At 33.8% G+C, this 25410-nt stretch overlaps 2 protein-coding genes and 1 pseudogene across 3 annotated transcripts; 1 reads left to right on the forward strand and 2 right to left on the reverse strand.

The window, feature by feature from the left end:
• Nucleotides 1–10561: 10561 nt before the first annotated feature.
• Nucleotides 10562–14330, reverse strand: LOC146935291 (putative WD repeat-containing protein C2A9.03). Its single transcript, XM_085750469.1, has 10 exons — nt 14280–14330; nt 13977–14137; nt 13249–13416; nt 12985–13074; nt 12378–12512; nt 12179–12295; nt 11989–12080; nt 11794–11899; nt 11360–11446; nt 10562–11239 (listed from the first exon to the last, which is right to left on the reverse strand). Exons 2-10 carry the CDS (start codon nt 14118–14120, stop codon nt 10856–10858), a joined length of 1323 nt encoding a protein of 440 aa, XP_085606595.1. The 5' UTR covers nt 14121–14137; nt 14280–14330; the 3' UTR covers nt 10562–10855.
• Nucleotides 14331–17680: 3350 nt separating this feature from the next.
• LOC146935292 (putative WD repeat-containing protein C2A9.03) lies at nt 17681–22006 on the reverse strand. 2 transcript variants are annotated; one of them, XM_085750474.1, is made up of 10 exons: nt 21522–22006; nt 20952–21110; nt 20715–20804; nt 19310–19444; nt 19104–19214; nt 18919–19010; nt 18726–18831; nt 18555–18641; nt 18259–18434; nt 17681–18139 (listed from the first exon to the last, which is right to left on the reverse strand). In XM_085750474.1, the coding sequence occupies exons 1-10, from the start codon at nt 21675–21677 to the stop codon at nt 18127–18129; spliced, it is 1125 nt and encodes a 374-aa protein (XP_085606600.1). In that variant the 5' UTR covers nt 21678–22006; the 3' UTR covers nt 17681–18126. The 2 variants fall into 2 exon arrangements, with proteins under 2 accessions (XP_085606600.1, XP_085606599.1); XM_085750473.1 differs by having other exon boundaries at nt 17681–18434.
• A 1372-nt stretch (nt 22007–23378) lies between these two features.
• LOC146935293 (uncharacterized) lies at nt 23379–25089 on the forward strand (annotated as a pseudogene).
• The last annotated feature ends 321 nt before the right edge of the window (nt 25090–25410 follow it).

Below are 25410 nucleotides of genomic sequence, written 5' to 3' on the forward strand. Positions count from 1 at the left end.
CATTAAGGTGAAAAATATGCAGTGTGTGTTTTGTCCGTGAGAGTATAAAAAATAGATTGAATTATCGGTAATTATATGGTTTTGCTGAAGGAGTTGAAGATTTTTGGGTAATTAATACCAAAAAAAGTCGACTTAATTAAAAAAATGTTGTATCATTTTAAAATGTCTAATAAACATGTATTTTGTCAATTCATCATAACACATGTACATTTTCCATTGTCACACCCCATCATATATCATATGCGAAGGAGTTTGAAAAAATAGAGTTTGAATATAAAAATAGAATGAAAGTGAATGACATCTAAAAACAAAGTTTTACGGTAAAAAATGGTTAATTAAGTAAACGTTCCTTATAATATTAAGATTTTTTTTCAGTCCCTTGAAAAAAAATTGTATATCTGGATTTTTTTGCAAAACATGAAGGTCTTGGATTTTTTTCCAAGAGCGGGGGATACTTTCTCCCACACTAGACGAAGTTAAGCACGTAAAGGAATTCCTTCTATCATTGGTTCCAGAAGACGAAAAAGAATATATCAGTTCTGATTTGGTTTGCAAATCAGACGAAAATAGTGAGGTACAAAGTGTTTATCTCTTGAGACGTCAGTTTTTCTATTATTTGATAGAGCAACTCCAATATTCTCATACTCAGTTTAATTTTATTTATAATGTCAGTATTCTTCTGATCTTTCTCATTTTTTGCTAATGTAAGCCGTACCCTTTCACTGAACATATTATCAACTATATGTTCTGCTTCATTTTCTTATAAATCTGCTATATCTCCGATTCTCCGTCTTTTTTTTTCTTTGTTCTTTGGAGCGCCTATGTCTATGTGCATGCACAAGACAGTTTTGTAGTCCCTTTTTCAAGCCTTTTCTGTGGTGTCTTTGTTGTTGTTTGTTAAACTTATTTGTTACACGATTGAATAATTACAAATTCGTGTTGGATGTTAAGATGAATCAAGCGTATGCACGATATTGACTTGGTATATATAAGGGTATCCACTATTAAAATCATGGAATTTGAAAGAAACTATATATATTGTAACACCCACGGCTGACGAGAGCAGGGGAGTGATCGCCGGTGCACAAGGCACGACAATGAGCAGCTCCCTACAGTTTATAGAGGAACCAAATCACATCGGAATAAGAGGGATCCTGAGATCGTGTAGGTATGAGACTACATGGTTGAAGGAAGGCTTATAAGAATTGTTAGGTACTACCTATATCAACAAGATGGATCTTCTTTTCGGTAGCTCAATCCATAAGAACTCCACAGTTAAGCGTGCTTGACTTGGAGTAGTCTTTGGATGGGTGACCTATACCGGGAAGTTTCCTGGTAAGCGTGCGAGTGAGGACAAAACACGCTGAAAAAGACTCGTGTTGGTTTGTGGGGCTTGGAGTAGTCTTTGGATGGGTGACCTACCGGGATACATATATGGCCATCTGGTAGAGACGATTCGTTGGGTATGGACAATTAATTGTATATGCAGTGGTAGGCCTCGAGACTTCAACACCCCCAGTTATATGTAGAACATAAAAAAAAAAGGACTCATGTCTCCGTGATTAATTTTAGGAACATAAAAAAAAGGACTCATGTCTCCGTGATTAATTTTAGTCATCCGTGTAAAATATTCCGACATTAAATACTAATATTTCGACGTTACATCCGTTAAATCATTCATGTTTAACGATACGAAAATTCAAATAACTATATATGCGTTGATATTTGTATATAATATGCAATCGAAAATACGATAACGATGCGTTCTATTAATATATTGTGTATAAAATAATGAAATTGTTGTTTAATTAGATTTTATAAAATAAAAAAATAGTCGTAATTCTAGCCCGTGCATGGCACGGGTTTCCAAGCTAGTAATAATGTAATAATGCTATACATTATATTCAGAGAACCAATCCAAAATTATCTTCAGAGTAATAATAGTATTTAAAATGGTATCATATATTGTAAAAAATAAACTATTTTTATTTTTCATTAATATTCAATAAAATCCCCAACAATCCCCCACTGATTTTATTTAAGAAAAATCATTTCATCGAGCAGTAAGATAATCCAACATAAGATTGAACATAAACAATAGTGTCCATAGACAGAACACTTCAAACTTAGAAGGGACTCAAAATAAATAAAAATAAAAAAAAGCGAAAAAAAACTTGTATCTACGGTTAAAATCCATCACTAAATGTCATTTTTCGGTAGGTAAAAGTCTAAAAGACAGCAATTTTGTTGTCCATTATGCATTATCCGTAGACAAATGTCTATTTGTATGTAGGTAAAAGTATGGTTTAGACCATTACTCATATACTCCCTCCGTTTCAAAATGAGTGTCGCTTTAACCAATTGCACACAGATTAAGGAATAGAATAAAGTAGTCAAATGTCATAGCAATTTTACGAAATTATCCTAATCAACTATTGGTTTGTTTTTCATTAAAGAAAAAATAATCCTTTGGAAGTAGTGTAACATAGTATTTATTGAAGGCTACAATTGAAAAGAAAAAGTTATTATTGCATTGGAAACCGAAAGTGACACTCATTTTGAAACAATTTTTTTGGCTAAAACGACACTCATTTTAAAACGGATGGAGTATTTAACTACAACTTTGTTGTCAGTCACTATAAATGGTGTTGATTTTTCTTTTAATTACTTTTATATGAAATTTGTCAAGATTATAAACTGGGCCTCCGAATTGTCGGGACAACCCTGTTCTCCATGTAGCTTAGTTGGATGGTGAATGAGCAGGAGTAAGATTTCTATGTAAATGGATTCAACACTTATTGGTTGAAATTGGTATTTGCTACAGATGAGTCCACAAGAGAGAGTACAATTAGACTCAAATAAATAATTTAGATATTTAGTTTAAGAGTAAAATTATATTAGTTTGTCTTTTTTTTGAGTTGTTTATAGTTGGACCTTTTAGTTGGGTTTTTAGTCTTTAGGCCCATTAGGGTCATTACCTATATATAATTGCTTTTCTCCTATATGTTAATGCTCATTCCCGTCAAATAGCCAAGCGTTAGTTAACTCACGCAAATGTATTTTCAGCGTGAGTTAACTCACGCAGGTGTATTTTTCAGCATGAGTTAACTCACATAGGGCGGAAATGAGCATAAACTGATGAGAGAATAGCAATTCTCAAACAGGTGGTTGTGGTGGGAAGCAGGTACAAAAAGAAGGATCATCCGTCAACTAATTTTTTTTTTTTGGTTGCAAAAATCATGTGCCAAGTTGGTCTCTTCCAAAAAAAATATTAATGACCCGAACTAACATATAATCAGGGGTTAAATATGTTTTTTTTGTTCTTACAATCCCTATTGAGATTAGCGAGTTATCAACATTAACTATGAAAAAGAATAGGTGTAACACCCATACTAGACGTATCTAGAAAGCCTAGCATGTGCGTTAAATTGATACTGGAAACATTAAAAATATACAACAGAAAATTTTACCGAATGAATAATATTTACATCAAGTCACGTTCGTATAAATCATAATACAATACAACTCATCCATACATAAAAATACATTCTTGAAATCCATAATGTCCTGCAGCGGTACGAACGAACCCTTGAAGTAATATCCATCCAGCTACGAACATGCATACTCATCCTGCTTATCTGAAACAAATAAGGATTGGGATGAGACATAATGTCTCAGTGAGTTCCCCTAAATCCTAGGCTATAGGCAACCTCAAGGGAAACCTACGGTCACCACGTGTCTACATTACAACCTGACGGTTGATTATACGTGTGTGGGGACTTGCATACTTAGATGGTAGTGCATACTAGAGCCGTCATAATCATATCTTAACTTGTTATAGGCTTCACTTCCTATACGTGTCATGGCGGTTGAGGGGAACCTAGAACCGCGTTGCCAAGAATACACTCTATGTATCGAGGCCTAAACATAACATAATCATGAAACGACTCTAAACCGGACGATTAGGGGAAACCTAAGATCGTCATCGGTATCATGTTCTTTACTTACTCTATTCCATGCCTTATACTTGTCATATAGCATCTAATGCTCTTGTTCTTAAACATAAACGTGCATGGATTCATTCTTGCTTGATCGTGAACATATCATAATCATATTCATGAGAAACATAATCATATTCATATTGTACATAAACGTATCTAAGTTCATTCATTAGGTTAGCGTTGAACAAACAATTATTATCTTGATTCATTTTACGGAAAGTCCCGGGTGGAGTAACCCCGAGTACAATCCCATACATGACCGATGTACGTACATCGGACTCCCTCGGTGTCGTGCGGTTCCCTTGAGGCTTGAACCGTTCCCCTTAGGTCGAGAACCTCCCGTATCCCCCTGGCGTGGATAACAAGAGACACGAGCACCTACGTCTTGTTTACTCAGTGACATGCGGGTCCCTTACGGCTTGAATCGTTCTCATCATGAGAACCCCTTGTATCCCTTTGATGTGGATAACAAGAGACATGTCACCTACACTTATAATAGTCATGGTCTTGTCGTTCACGTAAGTTAAACATATACATACTTGATCATATGCGAAGAGAATACACTTCACGTCTTATCATTCTAGGGATTCATGTCCTATACTTGCCATACTTATCATTCATGCTATCTTTCTAGTTCTCAACACTATGTCGAGGCTCTACATTCATTCCCTTACTTGAAGTATAATTTGCTACCCGATCATGAAACTAATATTTCTCTCATATGTCATGCTTTCCAATATAAATAAATACTTGTTTTGCTTTCGATAAAACATTTAAAAACCTATGCCTTGGAGTCTTGTTTTGAGGGGTTTATATTTATAAAAGCTTACATGAGTGCAAGCCGAACCAGAGCACGACAAAAAGGCGAGACGAGCGAACAGGGCAGCAGCCATTGCTCACTCGCCTAGCACTCGCACTGGCGAGCTAGTGGCGAGCAAGCACCACCTCCTGCTGCTCTTGCTCGCAGTGGCGAGCTCCTTGCTCGCCGTGGCGAGTTGATGCAGTTCAGCCCTGCATAATTGATGTTCTAATCCAAAAACCTCAAAACAAAGTATCCTAAGGCATGCCATGACTCTATGTGTCATTTAGAACCTGCAAAACATTCTTAGAACAAGTATTTACATGTATTGAGAGCATGACAAGAAAAGGGATAACAATTTCTATGTATATCTCTAAATAATTATATATTTTCTTGCAAGCTTAAATCACATAATCCCAAGGGTGGGAACTACTCTGATACCAAGTGTAACACCCACGTCGTGGCTTTCGATATCCCGCTAGGTGGATACGAAAGGTTCCCGACCTAAGGGGAACGGTTTAAGCCGCAAGGGACCCCCACGACAATAGTAGGAACCGAAACACATCGGAATGAGAGGGATCCGGAGGCCGTGTAGGTATGGGACTACATGGTTGAAGGAAGGCTTATAAGAATTGTTAGGTACTACCCATATCAACAAGATGCATCTTCTTTTCGGGAGCTCAATCCATAGGAACTCCACAGTTAAGCGTGCTTGGCTTGGAGTAGTACTAGGATGGGTGACCTACCGGGAAGTTTCCCGGTAAGCATGTGAGTGAGGACAAAGCATGCTGAAAAGACTCGTGTTGGTTTGTGGGGTCAGTCGGCAATCCTGTAGGCAGTCTGGGATGTTACAATAGGCCTAGGGAACCACCGGACTTGTATGTACTGATAATGATTTCCCTTGTCACAACAACTAAATGAAATATAAACGATATGTTTCTTTTTTGAAAAATGCTAAATATATCCATTTTCGTATCCATTCTCTCCTCAAATAACCTGTTGTAACGTTGTGCATATCTGTTTTTTTAAAGGCACGTAACTTCTATGACGGATGGTTCCTTTTTGAGGTATATTACATCAACTAAACTGCAAAAAGAGTCCTAATTTTTCATATCTGTTGTTTGTTTTACTTGAATTATAAGAATGAAATCTTTAACATGAGTGTAAATTTGTTGTAAAGAAAGAATAATATGCAAGTAAATGTGAACCTCGTTATTTTTATGATACATGCAAACTCCATCAAATCACACACATATTATTATCAAACCTCTTGGGCAGCAAAGAAAAACAACACACATATGATTATTATTATGATATGATTGATGATTATGATAACACAAAGACCAGCAAAGAAAAACAACACACATATATATTAATTAAAATAAAATAATGCAGAGAGTTTTTTATTTAGTACTTATATATCTCTCTCTACACCTATAGACGGCGCCTAATAATCGGCGTCGTCGTTTGCCGAGCATGGTGGAGGAGTCGGCGGTGGTGGTGGAGGGCAGGTACATGATGGTGGTGGAGGCAGCGGTGGCGTAACCACCACAGGTGGTGGAGGCGGCGGCTGCGTAATCACATGTGGTTGTGGAGGGAAGCAGGTACAAGAAGAAGGATCATCGGAGAAGCAGGTAAAAGAAGAAGGATCATTGGTCAACTTTTTTTTTTTGTTGTTGCAAAAATCATGTGCCAAGTTGGTCTCTTCCAACAAAATATTAATGACCTGAACTTACATATAATCAAGGGTTAAATCTTACAATCTCTATTGAGATTAGCGAGTTATCAACATTAACCTTGAAAAAGAATAGGCCTAGGAAACAAGTACTTCGTAAAGAAAAATTAATTAGAGATGAGGCACTAGTTATGAACCCATATTGTTTTGAAGTAGTTGATCGATCAATGCAATGTCATCATGAAAAAAATATATTCTCGCAATAAGTATGTGATATTTCAGTTTCTTCAATTAATTCATTCATTCTATGGGAAAATTGTATTGTTTTGAGGCTTATTGTTAATACGAGCTTGACAAATGAGTACTTTCAATTGAAGACGGTGATGACGATGCAGATGAAAATGGTGAGAGCAAGATAGAAATTCCCGAAGGTTTGCTCATATCTTACCGTACACATTCGCCTCAAGGCTAAAAGAGCACTTACGAAGGTATTTATAAATCATCCATCGAAGAGGTCGTCATTTTATTGGCATACACTAATACAATTATATAATATAAATATTTTTTATATAAAAACTACAGAGGTATTTACAAATCATTCCTCTACGATGTCAAGGTTCAAAGTGTACTTACAGAGGTATTTACAAATCATTCATCTACGATGTCGTCACATCGGTAGCGTGAGTTGAACTCGCGACATTGTGAATCAGTTCACTCCTTGTCAACTCAATCAACCACCCTTTAACACGTATTGCATGTATAATTTGTTGATTTGCTTTTAACTTTGTCAACACGCACGCACGCACGCATGCACACGCGCACCCATACACACAATGTCTTAATACAACTATGCAATATATTATTTTAAAAAATATATACAATATTACTATTAACTCTATAATTTATACTAAATTTACTTTAAATTTATGTTGATTAATATGTTTAAAAACATAAATATACATTATTTTTGTGTGAGATCGTAGATGTATTATTTTTTTTACTATAAATTCATTTTTGATTTAGTTTAAAATAATATATTTTTTAATAGGGTCTCGCTAACTAGTGCTCTTAGGGTAAGGGCACTAGTTAAGAAAACCAAAAATAGTAAATTTGCATTGAATTCAACAATTTTTTAACTTTTAAAAAATCAAATTTATCACTTTTCACCAGATCCCAATACAACATTTCTGTGTTTGTCTTCTTAACCAATGTCCTAAGGGCACTCTTTAACATTTTCCTTTTTAATATACATTTATAAATACGTTAATTCATCGTGCTTGATAACTCTTCCCTCTGCAACAACTCTTCCCTTTCAATTCACCACCCTCATCTTAATAAAATGAGAAATGATATTTGTACAACCACTTTATTACAACCTTTTGACAACTTTCTCTCTCATACTCACATTATATTCTTATTCTCTCTCTTTCTTTTTCTCTCTATTGTTTTGGACCAATGAGAAGAGAAGAAATGAAAGTTGTCATCAAAGTTGTCACATATAGTTGTACATATATCACTACTCTAATAAAATCAACTATTATTGACCCTTCAAATCATCTACATGATTGAAAAATCCATTCCAATAACCACCAAGACAGAGTATGGTGTGCATGGAGAGGCATCAATTGCCACCCAAAACCAGACAAATAACTTTGCTAGACCTCTCTGGCCTCAACCTATCCTGAACAATTTCACGCCAAACTTTCAAACTCATTGAACTTAGAACAATTAACATCGGCTATAACTACTTTAACTCGACCTTCCCACTTAGACTTTCCAAGTTAAGATTCTTAAAAGTCTTTGATGCTTACAAGAACGGACTATCAACAACCAACATTTCTTGTGATTCCTAATTTATCAAACTTGACCAGGCTTGACACATTGCTTCTTTTAAAGAATCGCTTAAGAGACCGAATCCCTTCAAGAATTGGGAAATTGAAATCATTGAAAGCTATTGATTTATAAGTAATGTGCTCACAGGTCCAATTCCCTCAGAAATAACAATGTTACAGGACCTAGAAGAGCTGAGACTCATGGATAACATGTTGAATGATGAAATTCCAAAAGGAATTGGTGAGCTTCCAAAGCCCTTCCAAATGTACTTACAATCATTCATCAAATAGGTCATCACATCGGTAGTGTGTGAGTTGAACTCACGACATTGCGAGTCAGTTGACTCCTTATCAACTTAATCAACCACCGTTTAACACGTATTGTATGTATAATTTGTTGATTTGGTTTTAACTTTGTCAAAACACGCGCACACGCACAATGTCTTAATACAACTATACAATATATTATTTTAAAAAAAAATATACACTGTTACTATTAACTCTATAATTTATACTAGATTTACTGTAAATTTATACTGATTTATATGTTTTTTTAAAAAAAATATACACTATTACTATTAACTCTATTATTTTAACACTACCCTTCTCCAAAGGACCAGCCTTGTTCAAGTACAACAAGACGCTCGACACAACACTTCAAACTTAGAAGGGACTCAAAATTTATATATAAAAAAAAAATCAAAAAAAACTTGTTTCTACGGTCAAAATCCGACACTAAATATCTTTTTTCGTAGGTAAAAGTCTAAAAGACAACAATTTTGTTGTCAAGTATGCATTATCCGTAGACAAATGCCTATTTGTCTGTAGGTAAAAGCACTATTTAGACCATTACTCATATATTTAACTACAACTTAGTTGTCTGTCACTATAAGTGGTGTTGATTTTTTTTTTAATTACTTTTATATGAAAATTGTCAAGATTATATCGGAGTCTCCGAATTATCGGGACGGCCCTGTTCTCCATGTACCTTAGTTGGATGGTGAATCAGCGGGAGCAGGATTTCTATGTAAATGGGTTCAACACTTATTGGTTGATATTGGTATTTGCTATGGATGAGTCCACAAGAGGAAGGGTCACTCTGATAGAGAGTGCAATTAGAATCAAATAAATAATTTAGATATTTAGTTTAAGAGTAAAATTATATTAGTTTGTCTTTTCTTTGAGTTGTTTCTAGTTGGACCTTTTAGTTGAGTTTTTAGTCTTTAGGTCCATTAGAGTTATTACCCATTAGATAATTGTTTTTCTCCCATTTGTTTTTGCTCATTCCAGTCAAACAGCCGAGCGTGAGTTAACTTACGCATGTGTATTTTTCAGCGTGTGTGAACTCACGTAGGGCGGGAATGAGTAAAAACAGATGAGAGAAGAGCAATTCACTGCCCATTATCACTCCTATACGTAGTGTCATTCACACACCATGGAAGGCAATCAAATGAATCAAAATGTTATTTTATTTTCTTTCGTTAATTTATCTTTCTTTGTTCTTTATTGGTTTATTGCTACTATTTTCTTTTATTTCCAGTAAAGTAGTTCAAGCTCTCTATCACACTCAGGTGTGCAAACATGCATTCTCAGTTGGTATATGACCTTTTGTAGGACACGGGCCTTCAATGATGGCCAATGGAGAGCCCTTCAGAAATCTTCATCACTTTATGATGAAGAAGTATTCAAGAATCAGACTCATTATCATTGGTTAACCATTGGGAGGCTTATGGTGGCAAAACACAGCATGTCAAGTGGGGCGATGCTGCTGGCCTTAACTTGACCTCTAATGATGACTTTTTTTCACATCCAACTCTCAGAAGCTACTACAAGGACCATGTCAAGGCTTAAGTACCTAAAACTTAATGCTTCATTTTTTTCTTTTTGTTTCGTTTAAACTAATTTGTTTCCTATACTATTTCTTGATCGTTGTGTGGACTGCTCAATAGAGTTAACACATTCACAAATATCACTTATAAGGAAGGAAGATCCAACAATTTTTGCTTGGGAACTAATGAATGAGCCTCAATGCACCTCAAATCCTCAGAGATTTCAGTTCAACCCAAATTCATATGCTCAACAGGTTTGAACTGATTTTGTTTTAATCCAACATACATTATTGAAATTTTATAACATAAAAGATTAAATCTGAGAAAAAAAAATATAAAGAACGAAAGTGTTACATGAAATTATGTTAAAAGACATATTGTGTAATTTTTCCTTTCTTGTATCAAAAGATAACATAAAGTATATCTTTGATTCTACGGTGATAAAATTTAATTTTGAATAATTGTATTTTATAAAATTGATGTTACATCATGAACAACACATAAACAATACATTAACAACACTAATTAAAGTAGTTAAAATGAAAAAGAAATAAACTTCATAGTTATGCTAACATATTTACTTTGCTACACACCAATAGCATGTTTGAAAACACAGCTCTCCAAAGATAGCTTCTCCCCAACATTGAGGTTACATCATGAACAAAGAACAATCCAAACACATACTAAGTCTATCTGCTTCACATTTTACATGATTAATTCTAACGGCGATCATATTCAAGAAGGCTGGCATAAGAACGATCCCAAACGCCAATAAAGAGCGATTCACTGTCTGGACTATAAGATATACCTGCTATCTCACCAAAGAAATCAATTTCCTGTTCCATCTCATATCCACTTTTCACATCATATATATGTACATAATCTGCAGCCTCTGCTGTAGCCATATACCGGCCATCAGAAGTATACCTGATTGAACGAATAGCTGCAAGGTTTCCCTTCAGCACTGCCACTGATTCGGACAAATTACGCCTGTCCCAAATCCGACATGTTTTGTCTTGGTTCCCGGTAGCAAAGGTCACCCCGTCAGGATTCCAAGACGATGCAAATGAAAAATCTATATGCCCGGATACTGAAGCAACAGTCTGGAAAATAAAGAGGTTTAGATTAGCAAGATTTTTCATCATAATCTCTCTTACAATATAACAAATTGAAATTTTGATCTATTGTTTGGCCGAAAGGGCGTAGAGTAGAATTACTGCTACCTTTCCATCTTGAGAGTCCACCAATATACTTTCAGGATTGTCTCCAACAATCAGAAGTAGCTTACCATCTGGACTCAGAGAAGTATGCTACAACATTGCAAAAAAAAAAAAAAAGCAAAGGATCACAACAAAGATTACGATCCAACCGAAATAACTATTGCCTTGTAAAATACACACATGAAAATTGAGGTTAATGGCATTTGAAAATGTGGTTAATTGTGTTCAATGGATGATTATTTTCTTATATTCATTAACCATTTACTAAACGTAATTAACCACATATCTAGATTCTGTTAACCACATAATTTATTGTCGAATTTTGTTGTGACATTTTATGTCAAAATAACACAACTCTCTGAGAATTAACGAGAAATTGGAAATATAACTTCTCGACAAACTTAAATAAGATTCCCATTTATCAATAAGAGACTCACATTCACTGGCCAGGGAAAACAAAAATGTTTAGAAAGTTGGAACTTCTCCATATCAAAGTTTCTGATTGCACAATCATTACTTGCTACTGTGAAATGTACTGCGCCACTAAAAATCATGAAACAAGTACATTAAGCATGTTACTCGATATCCATTATTATAATAACAAAACAATTAAGGTGAAGGAAAACTAATACCTAGGAGTGGCGTAAATTTCAATGGCATTGGTGATACCATTATCATCATTAGTAGTCCTTGAGCAAAAGCTAACACCTGGTTGATCTAGGCGCTGCGTTTCAGTAACAAGGAAAGTGATGAAAGTATATCAGTTTACAATTCTATTCGGTAACAAGAAAAGAAAATTAAGATTATATGTTAAGCATTTACCTTACAAATGAGTTCACCCTGAAATCCTCCAATAACTAGAAGATTATCTTTAACTGCAAGCGTACTAACTTGAGTTTGAGTGAATCCCTCCACTATACTTCCAGTTCCAGGATGTTTCTGATAATGAAAATTGATAACATCATAATTTTACCATTCATTTATCAAAATTCCATGCTTTATTATTTAAAATTGCATTTACCTCGGATGGTGCAACGTGTCCTGAAACATTGAGTACTTCAGAACTTGTGCAAGTTAAATAAGACCAGTGCATAACTGAGAATTGCGACATGAAGTATGCATCATGCTTTGATGTAGCCCACACCAAATTCCTCAACTGCATAAGCATAAAAAAAGGATGGAATATCAGTCAAACCAAGCAAAGATCATATCTCTTAAGCCTTTGTCATGCAAGGTACGGCTCAGGATTCACAACCTATGGACAGACTACACAAAGCACATGTTGCAGCTCTGAAGAGTGAAGGCCTCACATAAGATAAAAACTTATAGCTTATCATCTTAAGTAATTATATATAAGAAATTTCTATAACATAAGATAAAAATATAAACATTTTTCATAAGCTATTACGGAGAGTTTATGGAAACAAGCTGAAAACAACTTATATATAATGTCATAAACTATTTCTATAAGCTCTGTCAAACAGTCTCGTAAATATTTATGCTAGTAAATAAACTCAAATAAGTCAATAGAACATCCAATTTCATATAAATCGAATTAACAAAGCCAATGTGTAGTAGAGTGAGCCCTGAAATCTTTATAGAAACGATAAAAAAAGAATATCGCTTACCTGAAAATGAAGAATTGTTGGTTTAACTGATCTTGAATTTCTTCTGAACTCATAAAAGGAGTTTCCTTTTTTTGTACTTTTATTCAAATCCTGTTTGTAATGGATAATAGTAAAAATATAAACAATCCCTCATAAAAAAAAAACGTAAATATATAAACAAGTTAGCATGGTTTTATGGTTATATTGGTCATAAGTTATGATCAATGACATGATTAAAGAAGTTTTTCTCAGAAATATCAAAAAGAAAAGGCATCAAATTGTTACCTTCCCTGACCTCTCTCCTGAAAGGGGGATATTTTCATAATTCTTGTATTGCTCAAGCCTACTTTGCCGATACCTTTCTCTAGTGATGTTAAGTTTATCCCAAGGAATCGCCTGGATGTCTTTTCCTCTTCTTGCTTGATCAGCTGTAGTGTCTAACGATTTGGTAATCTGCAATCATAACTACAATATTACTCATAGAAACATACATGTATGTAGCACCGAAACTTCAGATTGAAGATGTGTTTGGTGTATGACATGATACTGACACATGTGGTTATGTTCAATTAATTCATTTTTTTCAAATTGTTACTGGTGTGGACCCATCAATGTCATCTCCAATGTCTGTGTTAGTGTTTGATAGAAATATAAACAAAATGAGTTAGAGCTTGTTTGAATTGGTTTATTTGAGCTGATCTACTAGCATAAACACTTGTGAAACTATTCGAGAGAAATTATGAAAGCAACTTATGAAATGTTCATAAGCTGTTTTCAGCTTATTTTCATAAGCACTCCAAAATAACTTATACACAAACAATTTAGCTATTTTATCTTTTGTTATAGAAATAGCTTATACATAATCACTTATCATGATGAATGCTTGTGTTATACGTTGTAAATTAAGCTCAAAACTGGGCCTTATCGTACAATGAAAATTACTCATCTATATCATAGTCATAAAACATAAAAAAATAAAAAATAAAAAACACACTAAGAAACATGTTACTAACCGAGAAATCATATTCGTCGTTATCAGAATCAACATCATTTCCTTCTCTATTAATAGATTGAATATCCATTTCATCTTCTTCTACATCTTCCATTTTGTTTTCATCCACCAAATATTCAGCATCACCCCCTTGATGATGAGACATGCTTGATCAATTAGAACCTATCATAACAATTAACATCAAGATATCATACTCTAGATATCAGATAGTGATTCTATTGTTCTTTATTTGAATTTTACAAGTAACAAGTTATAGGAATTGGAAAAGCATATAATAAAATCATGATAGATATATGCAGCTAACCTTTGTTTGTAAGAAGAGCTGTGTGGACTTATTCTCAGAAATAGGAAATGATTAACACTGCTACAAATATCTATATATTTAGTCTCTTACTGACAAAGTCTCTTCTTTCCAACACTGACTTTTACTTTTATGAATGAATGAGAATCCACTACTGACCCACAGTGGGTCCCTCCACTTCATTAAATGTAGAGGAGTTGAGGAAGCATGTAACTTAACTTGGTAAACATCAATGTTATTGCTAACCCTTCTTCATACAAGCAATACAATATAAAATTCACTGATATCCTTAAGTTAAATTCACAAGAAAACTGAAAATATGAAGTTATTTAGGAATATTTCTTGTGGACTAGCTAATAAAATCAAGGTTTAAATGTGTAATTGGTCCTTGCACTTTCAACAGATTTTGGCATTGGTCCCTGCACTTTTTTTTGTTTGGCATTGGTCCCTGCACTTTGTAAAAATATTGCCATTGGTCCCTTTACCTTTTGTTGTTTGACATTGGTCCCTGCACTTTGTAAAAATACTGGTATTGGTCCCTGCACTTTGTAAAAAATTTGGTATTGATCCCAATCATTTCATGCCACGTGGCACCAATACCAATATTTGTCCAAAGTGCAGGGACCAATACCAATATTTTTACAAAGTGCGGGGACCAATGCCAAACAAAAAAAAGTGCAGGGACCAATGCCAATATTTTTACAAAGTGCAGGGACCAATGCCAAACAAAAAAAAGTGCAGGGACCAATGCCAAAATCTGTTGAAAATGCAGGGACCAATTACACATTTAAACCTAAAATCAATAAGCTAGCAAAACACCAATCTCAATTGTTGAAAATGATATAAATTCAGTTCCTCTTTACTTGACAATCTTACAAAAAAAAAAAACACAATAAAAAGAAAGCAAGAATGGAGAACAATAAATAATTATCCAACATAATAAATAGAGCTTCATCTTAGAACCCTAGCCTATAAATATCTAGTTAGACATGGTAACCAAAGACAAAATACAAAAAGATAAAAATATACCCTAGAAAGATAAGGAGAAGATAGAACTCCTCCTGAAGCTCCTAGAGTCGCTTCCTCTTGAACTTCTTCAGTTCTGAACGAGAAACTATGAACAAGGAAGACGATATTTATAGGGAAATTTTCCACCTGACTTGGCCTAAAATCATGGGCTTCTAGGGCAAAAAAGTCACAAAAAGCAACTTTTTCCGCAAGCAACCAGGTGTTGGGCGCCTAAGCCATGCGCCAGACGCATGTGCCTGGCAACTCCAGGCGCCTGACGCCTCCCTGTATGCGCCTGGGTGCTTTCTACAACCTTTTGGGCGCCACGTTCTATGCGCCTGGGCGCTTCTGAGTGCGTTCTGAGCTGAAATGCCTGTTTTCTTCGCTTGTTTAAGTGTTTGCTTCAAAGCAAGATGTCTTGGAACTTAGGAACAAAATTCCTCCCTTTGCAAAGTCTTCTGAGGCCTCTTGAATCTTCATTCTTCATCTTCCCAAGGCCCACATAAATCTTCAGATGTCTTGTTTTACCAATTTGCATGATTTCTTCGTGAATTACATCAAGAACACCCTAAAATTGTTATGTTTCGGGAAGAATAGAATTATAGACTCAAATATAGAAAACAATACAAATGTCCCGAAATCATAGGTAATTGATCTAATACTCGTATGTTTTGCTGGTAAAACCTACTGAAATTAACTAAAAAATATGCTAAAAATTACGTAAGATGATCTGTCATGAGATGAAGATGCAAAAGTGTCGACTTCTGTTTGAAAATGATGCAGCAACTAAAGTGAAGATAAAGATAGGGGGATTCACCATAACATTCTGTTTGTATTAATGAAAATAATGTTTTATAAGCGTTTACAACATGTGGTAGTTCGTAAAAAAATAAGCTAGCATATTAGGGGTGGAGTATTATCACTATTTTATTGATAATAACTAATTTATCCACAATTTCCTGTAAGAAAGCTACATAAATGACATTGCCATATGGAATGCAATGAATAATCGCAATATATGTAGGAACAAATGATCAGGTTCAAATTAAAGTTTAACACCAAATCATATCCACTCGTTTTGTTTTAATCCAATATCGCTCAAGGGCCGATGTAGTGATCCCATTGACCTTCTCATATTCCAACAATGATATCAGAGCCGAGGTTCGCTCGATCGGCTCCTTGTGTCAAATGTCTTCTTGAAAAAGATGTTCAGGTGGTGGGTTTTGTTGTGAGGGAAGCGGCAACGGTACAAGTATAAGTGTGAGCATGATGAATTAATGTGTGCAAGTGTGAGTTATATGTCCACGTCGGATAGAAAAGTGGAGGTAGAACACATAAACTCATTGTCTTTAAGGTTTTAGGTAAAAGTGTGGTGTCTCTCTCACTTGTGCGGTTGCTCTTGCCTAGATGTGGTGGTCTCCCAGGCCCCTCGCGACCCGAACTGGTGGGACAATAGTTTCACCTTTAAGGTTGCTCACATGTTAGCTCGGCTTTGAACTGAACAGTTCTTTAAGGCATAGACATTATTTCTTCATAGTAGATCAGTCATGCCAGTCCTGCAGAGTCCATCAAATGTTAAGTCTGTTAAGGTGTATACATTTATCCTTCTCAGTAGGTTGCCAGACCAATCCACTTCGTAGGTTGCCACAACAGTCCACTAATTGTCAAGATTGTTAAGGTATGAATGTTTTGTTTTCTCAATAGGACATTTGTACCGGTGTATAGTCAGCCAAAGAAAGGCAAAATTACATAATTTTAATTTCAGGTAGCACTTTCTTCCTTTGTTTTATTTTTTCTTTCTATTTAATCATTTATGTTATAAAATGTCAACACTAATATCATTTTTTATCAAAAAAATAAAATAAAAAACTCATCAAACTCATAAGAAAACCCAAATCTTCATTATGAAAACATAGAAACCAAGATTTCATTGAAAAAATCCCATAAAAATGATACAATATTGACATTTTATAAAAGTACGAAAGCGTTTCCTGAAACTAAGTTAATGGACAGATTGTGTAATTGTCTTTTTTATATCAAAAGATAACATAAAGTATATCTTTGATTCAACGGTGATAAAATTTAATTTCGAATAAATTGATTTTATAAATGTGATGTTAGCTAAAACTAAGTTAAATGTAAAATAATTTTTGTACGAGAAAAAAAGAAATTGTAAAATGATATCAATAAAGTTTGAGTGTAAAAATCATATTTGAAGTCAAAAGATCCGAGTTTCAAGTTATTATAAATTCTCCTCTTAAAAAAAGTTATAATCAATCTGAGAAGCAAAATAAATTTTAGGAGAATTTTTCACTACTTTGAAATTTGGTTGGATATCTGCCTTCTAAACACAAAGCTTCTGCTCCTACCTAGCCTCTTGGCATGGAACTATAGACTGATAGACATTTCATACTGATTCTCCTCCCTTGGGGCCAACAAAGTCTTCAAAGAAGAGAGTATAGGTTACTAAGTATATTATATATACTTACACCTTATATAGGTTATGCCAAATTACAATACATAAACAACACTCTATAATTAAAGTAGTTACAATGAAAAAGAAATAAACTTCATAATTATGCTAACATGTTACTTTGCTACACACCAATAACATGTTTGGAAACACGAAACATCGCATGCCAACGCAACGTAGAGTAACACAGCTCTCCAAAGATGGCTTCTCCCCAACATTGAAGTTACCTCATGAACAAAGAACAATCCAAACACATACCAAGTCCATCTGCTTCACATTTTACACGAGTAATTCTGACGGCGATCATATTCAAGAAGGCTGGCATAAGAACGATCCCAAACTCCAATAAAGAGCGATTCACTGTCTGGACTATAAGATATACCTGCTATCTCACCAAAGAAATCAATTTCCTGTTCCATCTCATATCCACTTTTCACATCATATATATGTACATAATCTGCAGCCTCTGCTGTAGCCATATACCGGCCATCAGAAGTATACCTGATTGAACGAATAGCTGCAAGGTTTCCCTTCAGCACTGCCACTGATTCGGACAAATTGCGCATGTCCCAAATCCGACATGTTTTGTCTTGGTTCCCGGTAGCAAAGGTCACCCCGTCAGGATTCCATGATGATGCAAATGAAAAATCTAAGTGCCCGGATACTGAAGCAACAGTCTGGAAAATAAAGAGGTTTAGATTAGCAAGATTTTTCATCATAATCTCTCTTAAAATATAATTAATTGAAATTTTGATCTATTGTTTGGCCGAAAGGGTGTAGAGTAGGAGTACTGCTACCTTTCCATCTTGAGAGTCCACCAATATACTTTCAGGATTGTCTCCAACAATCAGAAGTAGCTTTCCATCAGGACTCATAGAAGTATGCTACAACATAGCAAAAAAAATGGAAATATTACTTCTGAACAAACATAAATAAGATTCCCATTTATCGATCTTAAAGAGACTCACATTCACTGGCCAGGGAAAACAAAAATGTTTAGAAAATTGGAACTTCTCCATATCAAAGTTTCTGATTCCACAATCATTACTTGCTACTGTGAAATGAATTGCGCCACTAAAAATTATGAAACAACTACATCAAACATGTTACCTGTATATCCAATATTATAACAATACAATTAAGGAGAAATAAAACTAATACCTAGGAGTGGCATAAATTTCAATGGCATTGGTGATAGCATTATCATCATTAGTAGTCCTTGAGCAAAAGCTAACACTTGGTCGATCTAGGTGCTGTGTTTCAGTAACAAGGAAAGCGATGAAAATATATCAGTTGACGATTCTATTCAGTAACAAGAATATTAAGATTATATGTTAACCATTTACCTTACAAATGAGTTCACCCTGAAGTCCTCCAACAACTACAAGATTATCTTTAACTGCAAGTGTAGTAACTTGAGTTCGTGTGAATCCCTCCAGTATACTTCCAGGATGTTTCTGACAGTGAAAATCGATAACATCATAGTTTTACCATTCATTTATCAAAAGTCAATGCTATTCAATTAAAAAATATTATTTAAAATGGCATTTACCTCGAATGGTGCAACGTGTTCTGAAACGCCGAGTACTTCAGAACTTGTGCAAGTTAAAGAAGACCAGTGCATAACTGAGAATCGCGACATGAAGTATGCATCGTGCTTTGATGTAGCCCACACCAAATTCCTCAACTGCATTGGCATAAAAAAAGGATGAAATATTAGTCAAACCAAGCAAGGTCGTATCTCTTAAGCCTATGTGATGTGATCCTAAAATGCTATGCCTTGACAAGAGTAATAAAGTCATCGTTGAATAAGAGAACCAAATTATTTTTTGGTTCAAAGTTTTTATTTTCGTATGTCAATATATATCTATCTCGTTTTTCTCATATCTAGAGTTCTGGATGTCCGATTGAGGTGTTCTTTGAAGCATTGGAAAGGTAACAAAATTATCTACATTTCATATGTTTATCTCAGGAGGAAAATCGGCTTGTATCATGGTCGAAAATGAGCTAAAAGTTTCAGGATGTGATTAAATTAAAGAGACCAACATCCAAGCAGTCAAGAGCAAGATGTGGAGGTGCATTAAGGAAAGAAAAAGCTGATGTTTCATCTACACAATCAAGAGAATTATGCAATATTTAAATGATGCAATCAATTTGTAACCTTTTTGTAACAATTCAGCATCATAGGCATTTATGTTAGATTTATTTGCTGAATTAATGATTTTCCATTAAGTTTTTCATTGTAAAAATAGTGTTAGCCTTTTTGTATAATAGGCACACGAAATTTCAATAAAGGATATAGAGAATTTTGATTAAAAAAAATACACTTTGTGTGTTGTGAAGTTTTGCTTCTTTTTGGTTCTGGATTGAACCATGCATTGATCTTATCAAGAAACCACGTTTCTTGTGGCGATCCTCTACCAGATTAAACATCTTCCTTGGATTGGGAATTTGTTTGGTTACCATTTCTGTCTATTTCCACCATTCTTCACTTTTTATTATCATATTTTATCCAACATTCACAAAAAATACAAAACCAAAAATTACAACCATTTTTGTTCTTTATCACTATGACATGCAAGGTACTGCTCAAGATTCACAACCTATGAACAGACTACACAAAGCACACTCAGATCCTATTTGGATAAATAGCTTATTTAAGAACTTATAGCTCATCGTCTAAGTACTTATATTTAAGCAATTTCTGTAACTTCAGATAAAATAAATCTAAACACTTTTCATAAGCTATTCTGGAGAGCTTATGGAAGCACGCTGAAAAACAACTTATAGATAATGTCATAAACTATTTCTATAAGCCATGTCAAACAGTCTTGTAAATATTTATGCCAGTAGATAAAATCAAATAAGTCAATCGAACATCGAATTAACAAAGCCAATGTGTAGTAGAGTGCACCCTTAAATCTTTATAGAAACGAGATAAAAAGAATATTGCTTACCTGAAAATGAAGAATTGTTGGTTTAACTGATCTTGAATTTCTTCTGAACTCATAAAATGTGTTTCCTTCTTTTGTACTTTTATTAAAATCCTGTTTGTAATGGATAATAGTAATAATATAAACAAGTTAGTAACTTAGCATGGTTTTATGGTTATATTGGTCATAAATTACGATCAATGACATGATTGAAGAAGTTTTTCTCAGAAATATCAAAAAGAAAAGGCATCAAATTGTTACCTTCCCTGACTTGTCTCCTGAAAGAGGGATATTTTCATAATTCTTGTATTGCTCAAGCCTACTTTGCCGATACCTTTCTCTAGTGACGTTATGTTTATCCCAAAGAATCCCCTGGATGTCTTTTCCTCTTCTAGCTTGATCAGCTGTAGTGTCTCTATGCTGCAACCATAAGTGCAATATTACTCATAGAAACATAAACATATAATTTAGGTAGCACCAGAACTTCATATTGAAGATGTGGTTGATGTATGACGCGATACCGACATATGTGGATATATTCAATTACTTCGTTTTCTCAAAATATTACTGGTGTGGACGCGTCAATGTTGTTTTCGGTGTCCATGTTAGTCTTTCATAGAAATATAACTGTAAATGAGTTGGGGTCTGTCTGTATTGGATTATATGAGCTGATCTACTAGCATAAACCATAAACACTTGTGAGACTATTTGAGAAATTATGAAAAGAACTTATGACATATGTTTATGAGCTCACCAAAATAGCTTATACATAATCACTTATCATGACAAACACTTATTTTTTAAAAACATACTAAGAAACATGTTACTAACCGAGAAATCATATTCGTCGTCATAAAAATCAACATTCTTTCCTTTTATATTAATATATTGAATATCCATATAATCTTTTTCTACATCTTCCATTTTGTTTTCGTCCACCAAATATTCAGCATCATCCCCTTGATGATGAGACATGCTTGATAACATGACTATAGACCTACCCGCTATTCCCAACGTGATAACACGTATACATAGTTTAAAGCATGTCCCTTCACGTGCTTTTCATTCTTATGATCTTCGGGCATGGAACAGAAATTCCACAAGTTGTTTGGACTTCAATAACTTCATTGTACCTGTTCTCCTTGCTTCCATTACTTCCATGAGAGATTAAGTATAGAAAATCACAATTGAATGGCAAGGAGCGAAAACATTAGCCTAAAATAGTCGAAGTATGATTGGATAAAAAGTTCGCAAAGCAAAGGCTCAAAACATTTATAGAAAGGAGCGAAAACATCAACCTAAAATAGTCTAAGTATGATTGGATAAAAAGTTCGCAAAGCAAAGGCTCAAAACATTTATAGAAAGGAGCGAAAACATCAACCTAAAATAGTCTAAGTATGATTGGATAAAAAGTTTGCAAGTGGTATATTTGTTTTTATTATGAAAAAAACAAAAAAAAATGAACTAATATCATTCAATATCATTCATTAACTTGAAACCGAAAAAAAATATTATTCATTAACTTCTAATATTCGTGAGAGAAAAAATGCCCCATTTTTTTGTAATTTTAGTTTTTTTTATAGAAAGATAAAAACTATCTCATTATGTAATTTTAGTTTTTTTTTTTATAGAAAGATAAAAACTATACAATAATATAACTTTTTAAAAATCTTTTACGATTCTTTCAAAAAAAAAAAAAAATCTTTTACGATAGTTAATAAAAAGTGACACCATAATCTTTCAAAAAAAAAAAAAATGTGACACCACAAAGCATCGTGAGATAGACATTTTTGTATATTTAAAAAGGAAAACCATATTTGGTCCAACAATATTATTTTTTTTGGAAAGGATATTTGGTCCAACAGTTAACTTCTATATTTTTTTTGGTGGGTTCGGGTTCGAACCCCGGACCTTGCATATATTATAGATTGTTCTTACCAATTGAGCTAAGCTCACGTGGATACAGTTAACTTCTATATGAATTAACATTTATATTACTTTGTATGATTGACAAGTTTTTTATTTGGTGAAACTGTTCAACAAAAATAAGTTAAAGATAATAACAAAAAATCTCGAACTAATTTTTTTTAAGAAATAACAGAAAATCTCGAACTAATTAACCGTTAAAAATAAGCTTGTTTTGCGAATTATTTTGGTGACATGCAATCTAAAATAGACATCAACTATTATACTCGTAAAACGCTAACTAAAAAGATCTTGCCAAATTCCTTGCATTGCCAAATATCATATAAGTGCTTAACAAATTTTATTTTATTTTTGTTGAAACTAATTAACTATAAATAGAAAACTCATAAGACAACAAGAGAAAAGGATTCAACGTATGCATTGGATTTGTTAAAAAAAACACATATGGGTTTTGGAAGTTTATTTAAAGTTATGCCAACCCTATAAATTTCTACTATAAAAGTAGAAAATATGCAAGACCACTTTTTAATTTCAAAACTTCCTTGAAGTTCGACAAGGTGCAAACCTATGCAATGGTTTCTAGTGTGGTACGCATTTCCTTTACATTAGTTTCCTTGATTTTCAAGCACTTATTATAATTTCTTCAAAAAAAAAAGCACTTATTATAATATTTATCTATAAATAAGTTTACACAAAAGAATAACATTAGAAGCATTGTTCATTAATAATAATATAACATTAATAATTCACATACAGGTAAACATGAGATTGATCTCCAAAGTGTTTATTTTTTTCATTAACAATAATTATGATGCTATCAAGCACAACTTACTCAAAAGAAAAGAAATATCAAAATCCTATCAAATAAGCAACATATTTGTCGGAAAAGTTTGAATTGGGACCCGGTGAGGTTCTGACTAAACCATTGATGAATATTGAATTTCCAAGAGGTCATATTAGAGTCAAGAGCTTTGATGTTGATCTAGTTGATGAACAAGGGAATTCTATACCATTGTATGAAACATACATCCATCATTGGTTTGCTTTAAAATATGATGAAAGTGATGATAAGAATATGACACACGACCCCAAAGATCATACCAAACCTTTTGGGGGTCCTGTTATAAAAAGAAATAATGGAACCTGCAACGGAGATATTCTTCCACATTATTGGGGTTTGGGAAGTGAATCACGAGGAACAATTTCAAAGCTTCCAGATCCTTTTGCACTTGAAGTAGGTAATCCTGTAAATATTACAAAAGACTGGAAAGAGAAATGGTTATTTCTTATCATGATCATTGATACACGTGGCATAGAAGATCGAAAAAGTTGCAGCGAATGTAGGTGTGACCAATTTAATCTGCCAAAAGATTTTTATAACGTGACACATGATACCCATGATAAACCATTGTCCCCCGACTATAAGGGAGGAATCTTTTGTTGCCACAGTGGTTTTCAGTGCAAGTTGAGAAAGGGATTTCAAGCACCACGTAGAAAACTTGCTCTAAGATACAAAATAACGTGGGTTGAATGGGACCAACATCAAATCCCTATTAGATTTTATATACTTGATTCCACTTATCTTGTCAAAACAAATGGTTTCGAAACAGTCCATGATTGTCTGGTAAAATTTATTTAACTTAAATTTTCAATTTTATCATCAGCTAAATTATTTCATGATCAAGACATAGCTTAAGTGAATGAACATGAACACATTAGAAGGACGTTCAAGGAAACTCTACTTTATAAATAATATTCTCATTTGCATGCAAAAGAAAAATAAGTTCACTTCTAACACGATAACAGTTTTAAATCATTTGCAAATTCATAGAAAGTTATTCACAACGATTTTTAAATTTGTTACAGGCAGACTATACTATTCAAGGAAACAATTGCGGTGACCCTGTCCATGTTCAAAAAGCAAGAATCCCTATGAAAAATGGTGGTTATCTTATTTGCGGAACTGCTCATATGCATACAGGTGCTATTAATGCAACACTATACGGATAAGTATAGTTTAATATTAGTTTGACTAAATATTTTTGAACGAGTTTATACTTTCTTGATTTGTTTCTTTAGCAATAATAAATTTTCTTGATTCCAAATATAGTAAAATTTATTTTGTTTTAGGGCATGTATAATCTATATGTTTATTAGTTCACTATTTGTTTTTGATAAATTAATTAGGATGGAAGGACATTGTACACAACAACACCAATATAGGGAACGGGAAAGGAAGCTGGAAATGAAGAAGGTTACGTTGTCGGAATGTCTGTTTGCTCTCCAAAACTAGGTTCGATCAAGATTGAGGATGGAGAAACTGTGACTATGGAATCTAGATATAAAAATGAGTTTCTCACCGGAGCTATGGGACATATGTACTTCTATTTGGCTGATCGACTACCACAAGAAAAATAGACATCATATTCTTATGATTTGTAATTTTTGTAATGCATGGTTTCTTCAATAGAAAGAGGTGTTGTCTCAATTAGAAAGAGTTCAAATCAAACCGGGATCCATGAGGTGTTGTCTTAATTAATAATGATTTTCCTCAATTCAAATTGTAATAAGAAATGTGCTAAGGACAATAGCAACTAATGGATCTATAACTACTTTATTTCCTTGCAATTCAATTGAATATGTCGTCTATCATCCAAATATAGTTGTTTCCTTTGGTTTTGGCTAAATTCAAATTTAAAAGGTAACTAATGAAGAAATTGTTGTTAACAAGTTAAAGAATGTGACGCATATACACTTGTCTTTGATTTAGTTTTTTAGAATTTAAAATAGATAT

The sequence above is a fragment of the Medicago sativa genome, chromosome 3 (genome assembly GCF_051527215.1).
Source record: "Medicago sativa cultivar Bolivia chromosome 3, Bolivia_mono, whole genome shotgun sequence".
Lineage (NCBI taxonomy): Eukaryota > Viridiplantae > Streptophyta > Magnoliopsida > Fabales > Fabaceae > Medicago > Medicago sativa.

Excerpts from the sequence above, each read along its gene's own strand:
- LOC146935291 (XM_085750469.1), bottom strand. The coding sequence starts at position 14,120 with ATGTCTCATCATCAAGGGGGTGATGCTGAATATTTGGTGGATGAAAAC. Across the intron at positions 13,075-13,248 it reads CAGGAGAGAGGTCAGGGAAG|GATTTGAATAAAAGTACAAA; the intron begins GTAACAATTTGA and ends CATTACAAACAG. Across the intron at positions 11,447-11,793 it reads GTTTTCCCTGGCCAGTGAAT|CATACTTCTCTGAGTCCAGA; the intron begins GTGAGTCTCTTA and ends GCAATGTTGTAG.
- LOC146935292 (XM_085750473.1), bottom strand. The coding sequence starts at position 21,677 with ATGTTATCAAGCATGTCTCATCATCAAGGGGATGATGCTGAATATTTG. Across the intron at positions 20,805-20,951 it reads CAGGAGACAAGTCAGGGAAG|GATTTTAATAAAAGTACAAA; the intron begins GTAACAATTTGA and ends CATTACAAACAG. Across the intron at positions 19,445-20,714 it reads CAACAATTCTTCATTTTCAG|TTGAGGAATTTGGTGTGGGC; the intron begins GTAAGCAATATT and ends ATGCCAATGCAG.